At 70.5% G+C, this 16,286-nt stretch overlaps 1 protein-coding gene across 2 annotated transcripts; it reads left to right on the top strand.

Moving 5' to 3' along the window:
- Positions 1-1,951: 1,951 nt before the first annotated feature.
- On the top strand, positions 1,952-15,286 carry MAPK8IP2 (mitogen-activated protein kinase 8 interacting protein 2). 2 transcript variants are annotated; one of them, XM_064441145.1, is made up of 13 exons: positions 1,952-2,087; positions 7,338-7,443; positions 8,057-8,296; positions 10,123-10,225; positions 10,396-10,545; positions 10,672-12,852; positions 13,302-13,377; positions 13,514-13,686; positions 13,789-13,898; positions 13,989-14,108; positions 14,195-14,265; positions 14,517-14,615; positions 14,794-15,286. In XM_064441145.1, the coding sequence occupies exons 1-13, from the start codon at positions 2,023-2,025 to the stop codon at positions 14,864-14,866; spliced, it is 3,567 nt and encodes a 1,188-aa protein (XP_064297215.1). In that variant the 5' UTR covers positions 1,952-2,022; the 3' UTR covers positions 14,867-15,286. The 2 variants fall into 2 exon arrangements, with proteins under 2 accessions (XP_064297215.1, XP_064297205.1); XM_064441135.1 differs by having other exon boundaries at positions 10,396-12,852.
- The last annotated feature ends 1,000 nt before the right edge of the window (positions 15,287-16,286 follow it).

Below are 16,286 nucleotides of genomic sequence, written 5' to 3'. Positions count from 1 at the left end.
CCCCATAGCCCCCTGCCCTTCCCCTACGGACCCCTGCCCCTCCCGTATAGACCCCTGCCCCTCCCCATAGCCCCCTCCCCTCCCCTATGGACCCCTGCCCCTCCCGTATAGACCCCTGCCCCTCCCCATAGCCCCCTCCCCTCCCCTATGGACCCCTGCCCTTCCCCTACAGACTTTCTGCCCCTCCCTATCGCCCCTGCCCCATCCCTATAGCCCCTCTGTGCCCCCCCCCCGGCACGGTTGCCCGCTCGTCCCCGCACAGTGCGCTGCATCTCTCCTGTATCCCCCCCCCTACAACTCCCTATAGGGCCCTCGGCAGAGCTCCCCCCCTTACAGTACCCCCGCGTACAGCCCCCTCCCTATACAGCCCCAGCGCCCCTCCATAGGAACCCCTAGCCCCTTCCTGCTCCCCGCCTATACAGCCTCCCCCTGGCCCCCTCCCCACACAGCCCCCAGCCCCTCTGCTCCCCCCCATAACGATCCTCATCTCCCAAGCACCCCACTCCCAGATACCCACCCGCCCCCCTCCCCGTTCGGCCATCAGCCCCTCCCCACTCCCCCCCAGCTCCCTCCCATCCCTAGAGACCCCCCAGCCTCTCCCTGCCCCCCGCCAGAGACAAACCCCCGCCTATACCATCCCCCGCACCCCTTCCTAGAACCCCACCCGCCCCCAGTCCCCTGGTTCCTGACTTATACCCTCCCCATACCCCCCGTCCCTCTCGCTATACCCCCCCGTTCCTGTCTATATACCCCCCATAACCCCCCGCCCCCTCTCAGTAAACTCTCCTACAGCCCGCCCCCACATACCCCCCTGTCCCCCCAACCCCCCATAATCCCATATTGTCTCCATACCCGCCGCTCCCCCATACCACCCCACATCCCCCGCTCCCCTTCCTTATATCCCCCTTACCACCCATACCCCCCGCCCCCTCCCTATACCCTTCCTTATACCCCCATACGCCTCATGCCCCACCCCTATACCCCCATCCCCTCCCTATACTCCCCCTCCCTGCACACCCCCCATCCCCCCGCCCCTTCCCTATACTCCCCCATAACACCCTCCCTATACCCCCCATACCCCCCACCCCCGCCCCTATATCCCCATCCCCTCCGCCCCCCTCCCTATACCTCCCCACTTCCCCGCCCCCTCCCTATACCTCCCCATACCCCCTCACTATAGCCCCCCATACCTACTCCATACCCCCCATTCCCCTGGCCCCCTCCCTGTAACCCTCATACCCCCCATACCCTCCTTCCTATAGCCACCCATACTCCCCTCCCTACAGCCCCCCCATACCCCCCTCACTATAACCCCCCCATACCCCCTCCACACTCCCCATCCCCCCTCCCTGTACCCCCATACCCCCCTTCCTATACCCCCATACCCTCCTTCCTAAAGCCCCCCCACACCCCCCTCCCTACAACCCCCCAAACCCCCTCCATACTCCTCATCCCCCCGGACCCCTCCCTGTAACCCTCATACCCTCCTCCCTATATCCCCCATACCCCCCTCCCTCTACCCCTCTCCCTATACCTCTCCATAACCTCCTCCCTATAACCCCCCATACCCCCCTATACTCCCCATTCCCTGGCCCCCTCCCTGTACCCCCCATACCCCCCTCCCTATACCTCCCCATACCCCCTCCCTATAACCCCCCATACCCCCCCTATACTCCCCATTCCCTGGCCCCTCCCTGTACCCCCCATCCCCCCCTATACTCCCCATCCCCCTGCCCCCTCCCTTTAGCCCCCCACTCCTCCGCCCCTCCCTATACCCCCCCATACCCCCCTCCCTAACCCCCCACCCCCCCCATACTCCCCATCCCCCCGCCCCCTCCCTCCCCCCGCCCCCCCCCGCCCGCCCGGCTCCTCCCCCTCTCTCAGCCCCCCCTCCCCCCCCGCGGCGCGGCCCCATCCGCGGCCCCCCGCGCCCCCCCGCTCCCGCCCCCGCGCCCCGCCCGGCCGCGCTCCCCGCGCTCCCCGCGCAGCTCCGCAGTCCGGCGCAGCCCCGGCCGGGAGAAGATGGCGGATCGCGCCGAGATGTTCTCGCTCTCCACCTTCCACTCGCTCTCCCCGCCCGGCTGCAGGTGAGCGCGGCCCGCGGCGCGGCGGGGTGCGGGGCGCGGTGCGGGGCGGCTGCTCGGCGGGGCCGGGGCACTGCGGTGCGGCGGGGCTGCCCTTCCCGGCGCACCGCCCTTGGCAGCGGCGCGGGGTGCCGGGGCCCGGCGGCGGCCTGGCGGGCCCGGACCCCCGCCCCGTCACCTTGGGATGCCGGGGCCGCTCCCGGGCGGGGGGGGATGGAACTGGGGGGGGGTGTGTGTGTGTGTGTGTGTCCCCTCTGCCACCCCCCCTCCCGCCGAGCCCCCCGTTATGGGAGGGGCAGACCCCCCCCTTCCCGGGCTCAGCCCCCTCCTCCCCCCGCCGGCTCGGCCGTGCCCGGTGCCGCCGCATCCCGCCGCTGCGGGGGGAGCCGCTGCCGCCGCCTCTTTGTCTCTCCCGCCGCGCCGCAGCGGCCCCGGACGCGGCGGGGGATGCTCGGTGCTGGCACCAGGATCGGGCCCTTCTGGGCCCCGCAGGGCCCAGCGCCTGCGGGCGCGGGAGAAGAGGGGGGGGTCGCTGGGCCCGCGAACCCCCGCAGGTGGCGGGCCCGGGGCTCGGTGGGGGCCCCGCAGCCTCCCCGGCTCCCGCCGAGGCCCGGCGCTCCCGAGGTCAAAGGAAAGCCGGTGCGTGCCGGAGGCTGCGCCCCGCAGCCCGCCCGCCCCCGCGGGAGCAGCGCCAGGGCCCGGCGGCGCCCACGGCCGGTCACCTTACCGCAGGTCCCGCGGGACGCCGAGGCGCGGGGCCACGGCGCGTGGCGCCCCGCCATCCGCCAGGCCCCCTCGGTGGGTCCCTCGTCCCCGCTTCCCCGCACCTCGCCTGACCTTGGCAGGGCCCCCTCCGGGCTGGGGTCCCCAGGCGAGAGGTGGAGCGCGGGGCCGGACGGGGGCTGGGTGCGGGATGGGCTGGCTCAGTGCGGGGCCGTGGGACCCCGGCAGTGGGACGGGGAAGCGTGGGAGACGGCGGTGGGGGGCACCCAGGGAGCTGCGGTCCGAGGGAGTGCGTTGGGGGTGCGGGATGTGCCCTTGGTTGGTTCTGGCCTGTGCTGGGCAGGTCTCACGGCTGCTCCCCGGCAGCCCCCTCCCCGGGCAGCCCCCTACCCCAGCCACGCTGCACAGGGGGATCCCGGGGCGTCCCCGCTTGCGGTGGTGCAGGGAGGGGAGGACACGGCCTCTGCTGAGGCTGCTTGTCTCCTTCCCACCTCTCACCCGGGATCTGGGCCCCGGGCAGTTCTCTGGGGGTCTCGGCTGGGTCCTCCCCATTCAGCCCCCGAGCCCTCCCTGCACCGTGCGGGGTCGGAGCCGGCCCCGGCAGGTCCCTGCCCTTCGTTGTGGCTGGGGCCTGGGCCAGGGACGTGTCCCAGCCGGGGCTGTGAGGGACAGGCAAGGCTGGAGCCCCCCGGAGTCCCCCCGGCCCAACCCAGCCCTGCTCCTCTCCCCCCGGGGAGTTCAGTCCCCCTGGGACTGGACTCGCTGCTCCGCCACATCTCCCTCTGCCCTTGTGCTCTGCAAGGGAGGGACGGCAGCAGCCACGGCTGCTCCCCCCAGCCATCACCGTCACCCCTTCGGCTCCCGCAGGAGCGCTTGGTCTCCGAGGTCCCCGACGGTGGCCCCGAGCCCTGGGCAGCACAGAGCCCCTTGGCGGGTGCCAAAGGGCCGGAGCGGTGACCGTGACCCCCCCAGCCCATGCCGCTCCCCACCGGAGGGAAGGAGGCAGCCTGGGGAGTGGGTGCTGCACCCCTGCACCAGCCGGGACAACCGGCTCAGATCCCTGGGGTCGCCATGACGGCGAGTGCACCCAGGTCTCGCCGAGCACCCGCGACCCCCCGGTGCCCGGCAGGGCCTGGTGAGGGAGGGCGAAGCCCCAGCCATTGCCGGCACCAGGGCGCAGCCCCAGCGTGCCCTGGCCTGGCAGTGCCGGGTTCGGCGTGTGCCGGTTCAGCGGGGCCCTGCGAGGGCCGAATCGGGACCATGCCCTTTCCAAGGAGGCCCCTGTGGAGGTGGCGCCCAGCCCAGGGCTCGGTGGGGCTGATGGGGTGGGACCCCCTCACGGGAGGGGAAGGAGAAGCTGGTAAAGGCGATGCGGCGGGGAGGGATCGGTGTGGAAAGGCCGTGGTGCACAAGCGGCAGGGCCTCGGCAGGGCTCCGGCGGGATGGATGGCTCTTGCCTCCCGGTCCGGGGCACCAGCCCTGGTGGGGGCTGCTGCAGGCTCGGCCATGGGAGCCCTGGGTGCTGGTCACAGGCTTGGGGTGGGGGATGAGGCCCCTGAGGGTCAGCAACAACCTCCCTGAGGCCTCGTCCCTGCCCTGGGAGCGGCTGGGGGCTGGTGGGCATGGAGGGGGCTGGGGGCACATCTACTATCCTGGTCCCTGGCCTGTCCTTCTGGGAAAAGCCATTGCAGGAGAACCATTGCCAGGGCGAACTGTCCAGGGAGCTGGTCTGAAAATAATGAGGAAATTCAATCCTCCCGTGGCCTGCTCGGTCGTCACTCCCATCTCGGGAAGCCCGGCCCCCGGCAGCTCCCGTGCAAACACCGGTGTGCGTGCTGGTGTGTGTGCCCATGGGCACCCCGGTGTGCACCCTGCTCCCCGTCCCTGCGCGGCCCCCTTCCCAGCGCCCCAGGGCGGGTGATGTTGGGCCCCTTTGGGGTCCAGCTTTTGGCTGTCACCTGGTTTGGCCCCAGCCGCCCACTCCCCTCCTCCAGCCTGGCCCAGCTCGGGACGTGGCAAGGCGGAGGCAGTGGGGCTAGCCCAGGGCATATGGTGCCGGGTCCCTGCACACCCTGAGGAGCAGCATCCTAATGCCTCCTGCCCTTCCTGACCCCCCTCTCAGTGTGCATGGCTGGGGTGAGCTCCCCGCTCCCCAAAACCCTGCTGCACTTCAGCTCCGGCCCTCACTTGGGTGCTCCCCACCCGCACCTCCGCCCCGGCCGGCCGCGGTGTCCTGTGCAGCCATCGCAGGGACGGACGCCGTCCTTCCCGCCTGCCGCTCGTTACCGCTGTGTCCGAGGTGCCCATCGCTGTATCCCTGCACCCACAGCGAAGGTGCTGCCTCTCCTCTGGCTGCAGCGGGGTCCCCAGGGGTCCCCTCGGGGAGGCCGTGGGACTGGGCTGGCTCTTGCTGGCAGCCCCATCCCACCGTGCCCGCCCCAACGCGGGAGCACCGTGACCTAGAAATTTCAGCCGTGGTTTGTCATGGCAGTCACTCCCCGCAGAGGGGGGAACGGCCTCCGCGGGCAGGCAGGAGCCCTGTGTGGGGCAGGGGCCCCAGCCCTGCTCATGTGGGGCAGCCGTGCCATGCCGTGCCGCGCCATGCTGTGCTGCCCCGGTGTGCGTGTCCCCTCCGCCAGGACGAGGGCTGGTGGAGGAGTTGGTCTCCTGGCTGAGGAGGGTCCAGGGGTGCGGGAGCGGAGCCTGACCCGGGGTTTGCAGGACCACGGCAGGTCTCCATCCCAGGAGGACTCATGGCTGTGCTGTCCCTGCCCTTCCCCTGCTCGCCCCCGGGGGGGGTGCACCCCATGTGGCAGCAGGAGGGTTCTACACCCCCCCTTGCTGGCAGCAGCCACCAATGTCCCCTCGGGCTGGGGAGACAGACTCTGCTCCCTTCCACCCCCAGGGCTCTGCTCCCCACTGCCCCCGGGGCTCCCCCACCCCTGGCCAGGATCCAGGCTCTGGGGTCCAGCCCAGCCCCGTGCCCTGCTGCAGGCTGAGGTCGCGGTCCCACCGCCGGCCTTGGTGCTTTTGCCATAAATCTGCCAATATTTGATGCTGTCTCAGTGGCCTACTTCTGGGAATTATGTGATTTGGGGAAATCTTTTTCCCTGTGAAATGAGAGCAAGCGCCCGCCTTCCGTGCTGGGGTGAGGGGCTGGAAAAGGGGAGTTCGGGGCAAAAGCAGGGGTCAAAGCAGGGGAGGCAGGTCAGGCGGCAGCTGCTGCTCTGCGGGCTGTGACACACCCCCCCCACTGCATAGGGGTCTGCTCCTGCTTCCAGCCGATCCTAGGACTGAGACCCCACTGAGGTCCCAGCGAGGCCCCAGACCCATCCCTGCCAGAGGACCCCCATGTGCCCTGGCCCACACTCCCTTGAGGCTGAGCTGTGGGGGGCCCTGGGTGTCCCCAGACCCCGGTGGGGTAGGCGTGGGCAGAGGGTCCCCGCCGGCACCTGGGTACTGCCGCACCTCCCACCTTAGAAAGCCACCAGAAACGTTTCATTTCCGTTTTCCGACACCAAATCCTGCCAAGAGTTGTCGTCTTTTTCCTTTTTTTTTTTTTTCCCTTTCCCTGCAGAAACCGCTGGTTTCCATGACACCCCTGTTCCCATCAGGAACGGCTCTGCTTGGTTTCTCTGACCACCCTTAGCTCGGCCAGGGGCAGCCCCGGCTCTGCTTCAGGTTAAACCCAAAAGTAAACCCCCAAGGCTCCAACAGCAGCCCTGGAGCACAGGTCATGCAGAGGCAGCGGCGGCAGCGGCCGGCCCCCCCCGCCTCAGCTCCAGCACGTGCCTTCGGTTTGGCTCGAGGGATTTTGCTGGGCCGGGAATCTGGGAGACAGATGTGCTGCCCACTACGGTGGTGGCCCCGGCACCTCTGCCCGGCCGGGGGCAGCGCGCGGCCGCGTGGCCCTGAGCTGTGCTTGGCTCTCATCGCCCCGGCACGAGGCTGGCGACAGTTTGTGGCGAGCCGGGCGGGAGGGCCCCGGGCACCGCTGCGGCCATCGCCCTCCCCATCGCCTCTGCCCTCCCCTGGCTCCCAGCACGGGGCCGAGCCCCGCGAGCGCGCCACGTCAGCGCGGCCGGTGGTCCCGTGCCGGCACCCTGGGTGATGGTGTTCTGCCAGCACGTGCCTGCGGTGTTGCCTGGCCGGTGGTCCCGTGCCGGCACCATGGGTGGTGGTGTTACTATGCCAGCACGTGCCTGCGGTGTTGCCTGGCCGGTGGTCCCGTGCCGGCACCCTGGGTGATGGTGTTACTATGCCAGCACGTGCCTGCGGTGTTGCCTGGCCGGTGGTCCCGTGCCGGCACCATGGGTGGTGGTGTTACTATGCCAGCACGTGCCTGCGGTGTTGCCTGGCCGGTGGTCCCGTGCCGGCACCCTGGGTGATGGTGTTACTATGCCAGCACGTGCCTGCGGTGCCGCTCGGCGCTTCGGGCCCTCATGGTGCTGGCAGGGGGAGCAGGAGGCATTTCCCTGAGGTTCGTTGATGTGTTGCCCCTGCCCTGACGTCCCCGGCTCCTCTCCCCAGGCCCCCCCAGGACATCAGCCTGGAGGAGTTTGATGACGAGGACCTGTCGGAGATCACAGATGACTGCGGCATCGGGCTGAACTACGACTCGGACCACTATGAGAAGGTGCGGGAGCTGAGTGCCCCTGGGGATGCGGTGGCTGCTTGGGGCTGTGCCGGGGACCGCGGGGCCATCGGCCTGGCAAAGCCCCTCCTGGAGTGGGGGGGTGCCAGGGCCCCTATGCCAGGTGCCACGGGGGTGCACTGCAGGGTGCAGGCAGAGTTCAGAGCCCAGACACCCTCCCCGGCATGGCCAGGCACCATGGGGCCTCCCACCACCTCCGGCTGAGCCCCGGGAGGTGGCTGCAGGGAACACGGGTGGCTCAGCAGCCAGCCCCACGCTGGCCCCGCCGGCCGGCTGCCTGCCCGTGGCTCCGGTGGCTCCTGCTTACGCAGCTCATCCCACCTCTGCCCAGCACTGGGGGCATGGTGCTGGGGACCAGGGGGATCCCTGGTCCTTGGCACAGAGCACTCCCCTCTGCTCGGAGACCCCCGTCCCGCTGGGGCAGGAGCGGAGGGGAGCAGAGGCGCTGCCAGCCCGGTGCTGGCAGAGCCGCTGGGGAGGATCGTGCCGCGGGTGTGCCATGGTGGGGAGTGGGACCGTGGCCGGGGTGGGGAGTGGGACCGTGGCCGGGGTGAGTGCGAGCACCGTGGCCACTAACCCGGTGCCGCATCCCCAGGACTGCCTGGTGCTGGAGCGCGGCGAGCAGCCGCACCCCGTCTGCACCTTCCAGGATGACTTCCAGGAGTTTGAGATGATCGATGACAACGAGGAGGAGGAGGAGGAAGAGGAGGAGGAGGAGGGCAACGAGCTGGAAGCTCCACCGTCCCCTTCAGCCTCACCTATCCCCTCGCCTGCTCTGGAGGACACGCAGAAGCACCGGCCCACCACCCTCAACCTGACGGCCCCAGGCACCCAGGTGAGGGTGGGGGCAGCTGGGAGGGGTCCCTCCCTGCTCCGGGGTCTCTGCCCCCTGCACCCCAGGGCTGATAGAGGAGGAAAAACAGGGGCTCTGTGCGGTGCGGCGTGGAAAGGGGGCCCACAGGGCTTTGCCCAGGGGTGGGCTGAGGGCTGTGCCCATGCTGGGGTGGTGGGTGGGCACCAGGAGGGCAGAGATGGGCAAAGACGGCACCGGCTCCAGCTCCACAGTGAGGGGCTGAGCTGGGAACACTGGGGACGTGTCTGTGCGATGCCCAGCAGGGCTCCTGGACGCTCCCTGCCAGGCCCTGGCCTGGGGGGTCTGGGGGTCCAGTGGGCCCCATCCCAACGTGCAGGGCTCTGGGGTCATCTGCGCATGGCAGGGGGCTGCAAGGTGCTGTGGGTGGTTGCAGGCACAGCGGGTGTCGTGGGCCGGCCCCATGCGTTGCACATGTATGTGCGTGGCTGCGTGTGCACGGGCGCACGCTGCGTCCCTCCTTTTCTAGCTGTGGAGCTGGGCTCGGGGGCTCCCCCCAGGGCAGGTGGGGTGGGGGGGTCCCCGCAGGCGTGGCACTCTGCGGGGGTGTCCCTGTGTCCCTGTGTCCCCGCGCGCACGCGTGTGCGGTGCCAGCCCCGCGCTGCTGCGCCGCCGCAGTGTGTGGGAAGCCGGTGCGGTGCTGCCTGCATCCGCCTGCGTTGCCATGGTGCTGGGGGGCTTTCAGGATTCTCAGCCCCCCCCCCCCGGGATGGCACCGCACACCGCTGGGGCTGGGGGGAGCTGTCGGGGGGCTGGGGGTCCTGGCCAGGCTGGTGCCGGAGGATGACAAAGCCCCAGGGCTCTCCCCCTGAGCCGGCCAGTCCTGACCCGCTGCACCCTGGCGGGATGCGCCGGCAAAGCCGGATCGTGCTGGCCACCCTGATCCATTGGATCCCTCAGGGTGTAAGCGGAGCCCATGGCGGTGGCCGGATCCGGCCCCCATCGGTGTGCCCGGGTTGCAAATCCTGGTAATCCCTGCTCTGGCCCGTTTGCACCGGCCCTGGGAGGAGGCAAGACCCTGGTCCTGGGGTGCCGTGTCCCTCCCCAGCACCCATCCTAGGGCTGCAGCACAGCCCATGCGACGCCTGACCCTCCCCACCGTGCCGGGCCCCCACCACCCTCCCCGCCGCCGCGCTCCTGCATGCCCCACAGCACGTGGCGCCAGTCCCACTCGCTAATCTCCCGCTCGGCGGGATTATCGCTGCCTGTGCTTCCCGCCGGGGCTAATCCGCAGCTGCCGCCGCACCGGATGGGGAAGCCGTGGCCCTGCCGGCTCCTGCCCACGCTGCGGGCCGGCGGCTCTTTGGGGGAGGCAGTGGGGTCCCGCTCACTGAGGTCAGGCTCTGCTCTCGGGGGGGCACGGCACAGCAGGGCCTTGTGCTGGGGGTCCCGTGGGGACAGCCCCGGTGCCGGTGGGTCCCCTGCCGGGGGGGTGTCGGTGGGGCGCTGCGGGACGGGCAGCGTGCCGTCCCTCGGTCCCGCTCTGCGGCATGCAGGCTGGGCAGGGGAGCTGGGGACGTGGCGGCCCTAATCCGGCTAAGCCCCAGGGCACGTGGCCCGGGTCCTGCCAAACTGGTGGGGAGCACTGAGCCGTGCTGAGGGGTGTCCCCAGGCTGGTCTGGCCCTGTTTGGTGCCCCGGTGTCCCTGCGCAGCCCCTGCTGGGTTCACTGCCTGCCCCCCCTTGCTGGGTCCCCAAATGCCCCTTGGGCCCCATCCCTGGGCTTGGCCACCCCATGTCCCCTCCCCAGGGCTCACCCACCCACCCACCCCGGCTCTGCTCTTCCCCCAGGACTCCCTGAACAACAACGGCAGCTTCCCACCGCCCGCTCACCGCACCACCTGGCAGGACGCCCTTCTCCACTCCTCCTCCTCCTCCTCTTCCTCACACATTGGTGAGCACGGGATGGGGACCCGCTCTGGAGCGGAGCTGTGGGGCAGGGGCTGGTGCTGGGGTGAGCTCCTGCCCGGGGGTCCCACAACTGTCCCCCTTAAAGCCTGGCGGGGCTTTTCACCCCGGCGCGGGGGGCGAAGGGCTGACGCGGGGCTCTGCCTTCCCTTGCAGGGCACTCGTCTCCCCACGCCTGCATCCAAGATGGACCCTGCCTGGAGAGCCCGAAGGGGCCGAGCCCCGGGGGGGCCGGGCAGGCCCCCACCTCGCTGCAGCCCTCCCACTTTGACTCGCAAGGCAACAGCCACGAGTCCCTGGCACATGGTAACCCATCGCCCCCGAGAGCTGGGGAAGATTATAACATGAATATCATCTCCTCTGCGCTTCGAGCACCGCACTCCCCATCGCACCTCTGCCAGCCGCCCCCTGAACCGTCTCTCTCTCCAACAGGGCCTGCGGCTCCCCCCGGCCCCCCCGCCGGCCCCGACTCGGGCTCGCCGCCCCAGGCCCCCGCGGCTGCCGACGGCCGCCGTGCCCCGCCAAAGCAGGAAGCGGCCGGTGGCCGGGAGAGGCTGGCGCCCGGCGAAGGGGGCGGCCTGAGGGCCGGGAGCCCGGGGTCCCCTGCGGCCCCCCGCGAGCAGCCTGGCTCCCCGCGGCCCCGGGAGGAGCCGGCGGCTGGGGCCGTCGCCGAGCGGCACGATGGGCAGGGGGCCCGGCTGCCGGGTGCCTACGCGTGCCCTGCGGGGCCAGCAGAGCCGCTCAGCTCCGACGGGGAGGGTCCCCAGCCCGGCCGGGCGGCCAGCGTGCGTGGGCACCCCTCGGGCTCCTCGGAGACCACCTCGCCCTCCTCGGACCCCGGCATCGAGGCCGACCTCACCAGCAGGACCGCCAAGCCCTTCCTGCCGGGCAGCCGGCACAGCGAAGACCTCAGCTCGCCCGGCTCCGACTCAGATGTGGAGGGGGAGATCGAGGCAGCCTTCGCCGGTGGGCGCCTGGTCAGCAACATGATCTCCTCCATCTCGGAGACGGAGCTGGATCTGAGCAGTGACAGCAGCAGCGGCAGGTCCTCCCACCTCACCAACTCCATCGAGGAGGCCAGCTCGCCCACCTCGGAGGCCGAACTGGAGACGGAGCTGGAGGCACCCGGCCTGATGGGCATCAAGGACTCCCTGCTGCTGGACAAGGGCAAGGAGGAGGAGGAGGAGACCCTGGAGAGGGAGCTCCCGGAGCACGGCGTGGTGAGGCGGGAGAGCCTGGTGGAGCTGAAGATGGAGGGCTACTATGACAGCCTGAACCCGGCAGACTCCTCCGTGCCCGTGAGCCAGACGGACATCTCTGCCTCCAGCCCCCTGGACCTGAAGATCGACCCAGACCACAGCCTGGAGAGCATCCGGCGCTCCTTCTACCTGCCCGTGGGGCCCAAGCTGATGCCCGAGGCAGACGAGGAGGACAACAGCGAGTATGACTCCGACTCGGAGTCGGAGCCTGACCTGAGCGAGGACTCGGACTCACCCTGGCTGCTCAGCAACCTCGTCAACAAGATGATCTCGGAGGGCTCCTACCCCATCAAGTGCCCGGACGAGTGCTTCCAGCAGACCCACTCGCTCTGCGACACCATCTCCCCGGCCTCCGACCTGGAGCCCGAGATCCTGAGCGAGGCGCTGGATGGGGAGCCCGGCTCGCGGGACTCCCCGATGGGCGCGGGGGAGCCGGCCGCCCTGCCCCGCTGCCAGCGCGCCATCGAGCTGGTGGACATGGAGACGCTGCGCAGCTCCCTCCAGCGCGCCGAGGACGAGCGGGCCCTGGGCGCTGGGACAGAGCCGGCGCCGGAGCCGCCCGCCGAGGAGCCGGGCCCCTTCCTCTTCCTGAGCAACCCCACGAACGACACCATCGCGCCCGTCTTCCCGGGGCGCCCCGTCACCCTCGACCGGCTGGGCACCTCTGAGGTCTTGGCCACCTTCGGCTGCCGCCCCGGGCCGCCCCGCACCCCGCCGCGTGCCTCCCCGGGGACCGAGGCTGCCGCTGGGGAGCCCCGCACCACCACGGCGCCGCTGGCCACCGGCCCGGAGGACTGGGCCATCGACAGGGACCTGGACTCGGGCGTCCTGGAGGCCGATGACATGATCGATGACGTCCGGTTAGCGTCCCGGGGGCAGAGCCCCGACGCCGTCCCGCCAGCCCTGGACGTCTCCACCGCCAAGACCAACCGCGGCTTCACCATGGCCTACTCCCCGGACGAGGACGAGGCGCCCTACCTGAAGGGCTCCCCCTTCCCCGAGGACCCGCTGCGGGGAAGCTTCGGGGGGGATCTGCCGCCTGCCCCCGGGGCGCTGGAGCCGCAGGCACTGGACGAGTCCCTGGCCTACGACTCGGTGAAGTACACGCTGGTGGTGGACGAGCACACGCAGCTGGAGCTGGTGAGCCTGCGGCGCTGCACCTCGGTGCTGAGCGACGACAGCGACCTGCTCCGCGCTTGCGACCGCTGTGACCTGGAGGATGAGGCGACCTTTGGGGACGGGCTGGTGGCCCCCGACGCCCACAGCTCCTCCGAGGACTCGTCCCCCGAGGCCGACCTGCAGTTCTCCAAGAAGTTCCTCAACGTCTTCGTCAACAGCACCTCCCGCTCCTCCAGTAAGTGACCCGTGCCGTGCCGTGCCGTCCCGGGCTGCTCTGCGTGCCGTCGGCGGGCTGGCTGACCTCCGCCGTCCTGCCTCAGCCGTCCTGGCCATGGCATCATCCCTGCGTGGCGCGGCGCGGCAGGGGTGGGGTGGCTGCAGGGGGCGTGGGGCTGGACCCAAAGGCTGTGGGCTCTCCCCCATGGGGCTGTGAGGTTTCGCTGGGCGGTCCATCCCCAACACGCCTTTGCACCAGTGGCCTGTGGGGTCCTCAGCCCTGGCTGCTGGGTGAGGGGCACAGGGCCAGGGGCTCAGTGGGACCTCCCAAAGAGGGGCTTGAGCCCATGGGTGATGGCCATCTGCTCCCCTCACCCCGAGGGTCCTGCAGCCACCCGGGGTGGGCACCCCCCGTGCGGAGGGGTGGGAGCTGCCCCCCCAGCCCCCCAGCAGCCTCTTCCTCCACAGGCACAGAGTCCTTCGGGCTGTTCTCGTGCATGGTGAACGGGGAAGAGCGGGAGCAAACCCACCGGGCCGTCTTCAGGTGAGCAGCGAGTCCCGCCACGCTGTGCTGGCCGTGGCCATGGTCCCAGGCACCTCGGGGGGTCTCGCAGGACCCCCCTCTCCCACAGCTCTGCCCCTCCCTGCCCACGTCCTCCTTCTGGCTGTCCGTCCCCCAGGTTCATCCCCCGCCACGAGGACGAGCTGGAGCTGGATGTGGACGACCCCATCCTGGTGGAGCTGGAGGAGGATGACTACTGGTACCGGGGCTACAACATGCGGACGGGGGAGAGGGGCATCTTTCCCGCTTTCTACGCCCACGAGGTCGTCGGCCAAGCCAGGGATGCCATCGGTAGGAGCCTGCGGGGTCCCCAGGGCCATGCAGGAGTGGCGGGGGACATGGGGGGCATGGGGGGCTTGGGGCGCCGTCTCCTTGTCCCCTCTCCCCGCACAGGCCTGAAGAGGAACCCGTGCTGGGTGGAGCGGTTCAACGTGCAGTTCCTGGGCTCGGTGGAGGTGCCGTACCACCAGGGCAACGGCATCCTCTGTGCCGCCATGCAGAAGGTGAGCCCGGGGGGGGGGGGCGGTGGCGTGGCCCCCGCCTCGCCGTGCCGGCACGAGCTCCGCCCTCACACCCCCACCCCGCACCCCCAGATTGCCACCACCAGGAAGCTGACGGTGCACCTGCGCCCGCCGGCCAGCTGCGACCTGGAGATCACGCTGCAGGGCATCAAGCTCATCCTGACCGTCACCGAGTACAGCCGGGACGAGGAGGTGAGGGGCACGGGTGGGCGGGGGGGCTGGGCACCTGCCCTGCTGCGAGCTGGGCGCCCACACCTCGGCCCCCTCTTCTCTTCCAGTTTGAGCGCTGCAGCCACTTCTTCCAGATGAAGAACATCTCCTTCTGCGGGTGCCACCCCCGGAACAGCTGGTGAGACCCCCTTCTCCCACAGCCCCCCAGGCCCTCCCAGCCCCAGGGGACCCCCCCTCCCTCCCCTGCCTGGGGGAACGCGCACCCCTGCGGTGCCGCAGCAGGTCCCCCTGCCCAGTCCCCACCCCAGCACGGCTGCCCCAGCCCAGGGCCCCAGTGGGTGTCCCCTCCGCAGAGCCCCCCACGGCTGCTGGGCTGCCCCACGGTGCAGCAGTGGGGTGTCCCCCGCCTCACCCTGCCCTCCCCTGCAGCTACTTCGGGTTCATCACCAAGCACCCGGTGCTGAGCCGCTTCGCCTGCCACGTCTTCGTCTCCCAGGAATCCATGAGGCACGTCGCCGAGTGCGTCGGGTAAGATGGGGGTGGGGACGGGGGGCGGCCAGGCCGGAGCATGGAGGGACGGAGGGGATGGGGGTGCAGGGGATCTGGGTGCAGGGCGCTGGCTGTGCCGGGGCTGGGGTGCAGGGGGTTGCCATGCTGGGGTCCCAGGCCCCAGCCTCGACCCACCCCATTGTGCTCTTCCTTGCAGACGAGCGTTTCAGGAATATTACCAGGAGCACCTGGAGTACGCCTGCCCCACAGAGGACATTTATCTGGAGTAAGGGGGCAGCCACTGTGTCTCCTGCTTCCGCACCCCCCTCCAGCCCCACAGACGGCCAGAGACTCTGTCTGACCCCACAACCAGCCAGCTTGGCCCCCCTGCACATGCTCCAGCCCACGCCCCATGGACTCCCCGCACATCCTCACTGCTTCTTGGCGGGGCCAGGGGCCGCGCTGCAGCTGCAGGCCACGGGTGGGTGTCCGGGGGGCGCACCCAGCACTGCCCTGGCCCCGTGCCCTGGGGACCCCCAGCCACGGCGGTGACGCAGCTGAGCCTCGGGGCCAGGGGAGAAGCTGCCCCCCCTGCATGAGCAAAGCCATCCTGGAGGCTGCAGGAGCGGGGACCACCCGTGTCCCCCGCCAGGGATGGAGACACCGGTGGGCTGAGTGGGGTCAGGGGAGTGCGGGGGTGGGAAGTGCTTGTGGGGGCAACAACACAGCGAGGTGGGGGCACATGGGGCTGCATGGGGCTGGGGGGAAGGCTGGGGGTGGCTGGTGGGGGCACAGGGAGGTGGGGGTGATGGGTTGAGCCTCTCCAGCCATGAAGGCCCCCACGTCCACGCTGTCCCCTGCACAGGGACAGCACCGCCCGGGGGGGCTCCCCCTAGAGCTGCAGGCCCCCGGGGAAGGGCCCTGCACCCCAGTGCAGCCACCTTGGCCCCGTCCACTCCACAGCCCCAGCGCTGCAGCCCCCCGGGGAGCACGGCACAGCCCCTCCGGCCCCCTCGCCTCCGCCGGTGTCCCCTGCCCCACCGTCCCTCCACCATCTCCTCCTGCCCTGGGGGGCCGTGCCCCCACCCCCTGCCCCCGCGGGGCCGTGCCACCCATGGGGCGCAGGACCACTGCTCGGGCCGGGGGGCTCCCCACAGGGCAGGGGGTGACCCCGCTGGCCCCGTGGGAGCCCCCCTGGCCTGAATGTATTTGCCCTGCGAGAGGAAAACCCGCGGCCGGGGCAGGTGCCGGGGTCCGGCCCGAGCGTGGCACCCCGCTCCTCACTGCTGTGCCTGGTGGTTTATTTTGCTTGCCGGCCCCGTATATCCGACCAGTGCTAGTTTAGTGACTATAACTCCACTCCGCTCTGTGTACCGATATTTATCTCGTAACTCGAACAACAAGAGGAGCCCTGAGCAACTGACACTTGTACAAACCCTGGTTAAAGGTTCTCCCCTCACTGCCTTGTCATCCACTTGGTCTTTCAATAAAATATATGCTTGGTGTGACCGCGAGGCTGGGGATGCTCTGTCGGTGCTGCGGGGGCAGCTTGGCCCCCCCCCCCCAGGGCTGTTGGGATGGGGGGCTAGGGCGGGGGGGGGGGGGGTCTGTGCGCAGGTGCGGGATCGGCACTGCACCCAGGAGAGTGGGGGGCTCTGGTGTGTGCAGGGGAGGCACGTTGCAGTTAGGAGAGTGGGGGGACGTGAGCGT

The sequence above is a fragment of the Phalacrocorax carbo genome, chromosome 1, assembly GCF_963921805.1.
Source record: "Phalacrocorax carbo chromosome 1, bPhaCar2.1, whole genome shotgun sequence".
NCBI classification, from domain to species: Eukaryota; Metazoa; Chordata; class Aves; order Suliformes; family Phalacrocoracidae; genus Phalacrocorax; species Phalacrocorax carbo.
Note: the sequence above shows the minus strand (reverse complement) of the source record. Positions and strands in the feature narration are given on the sequence as shown.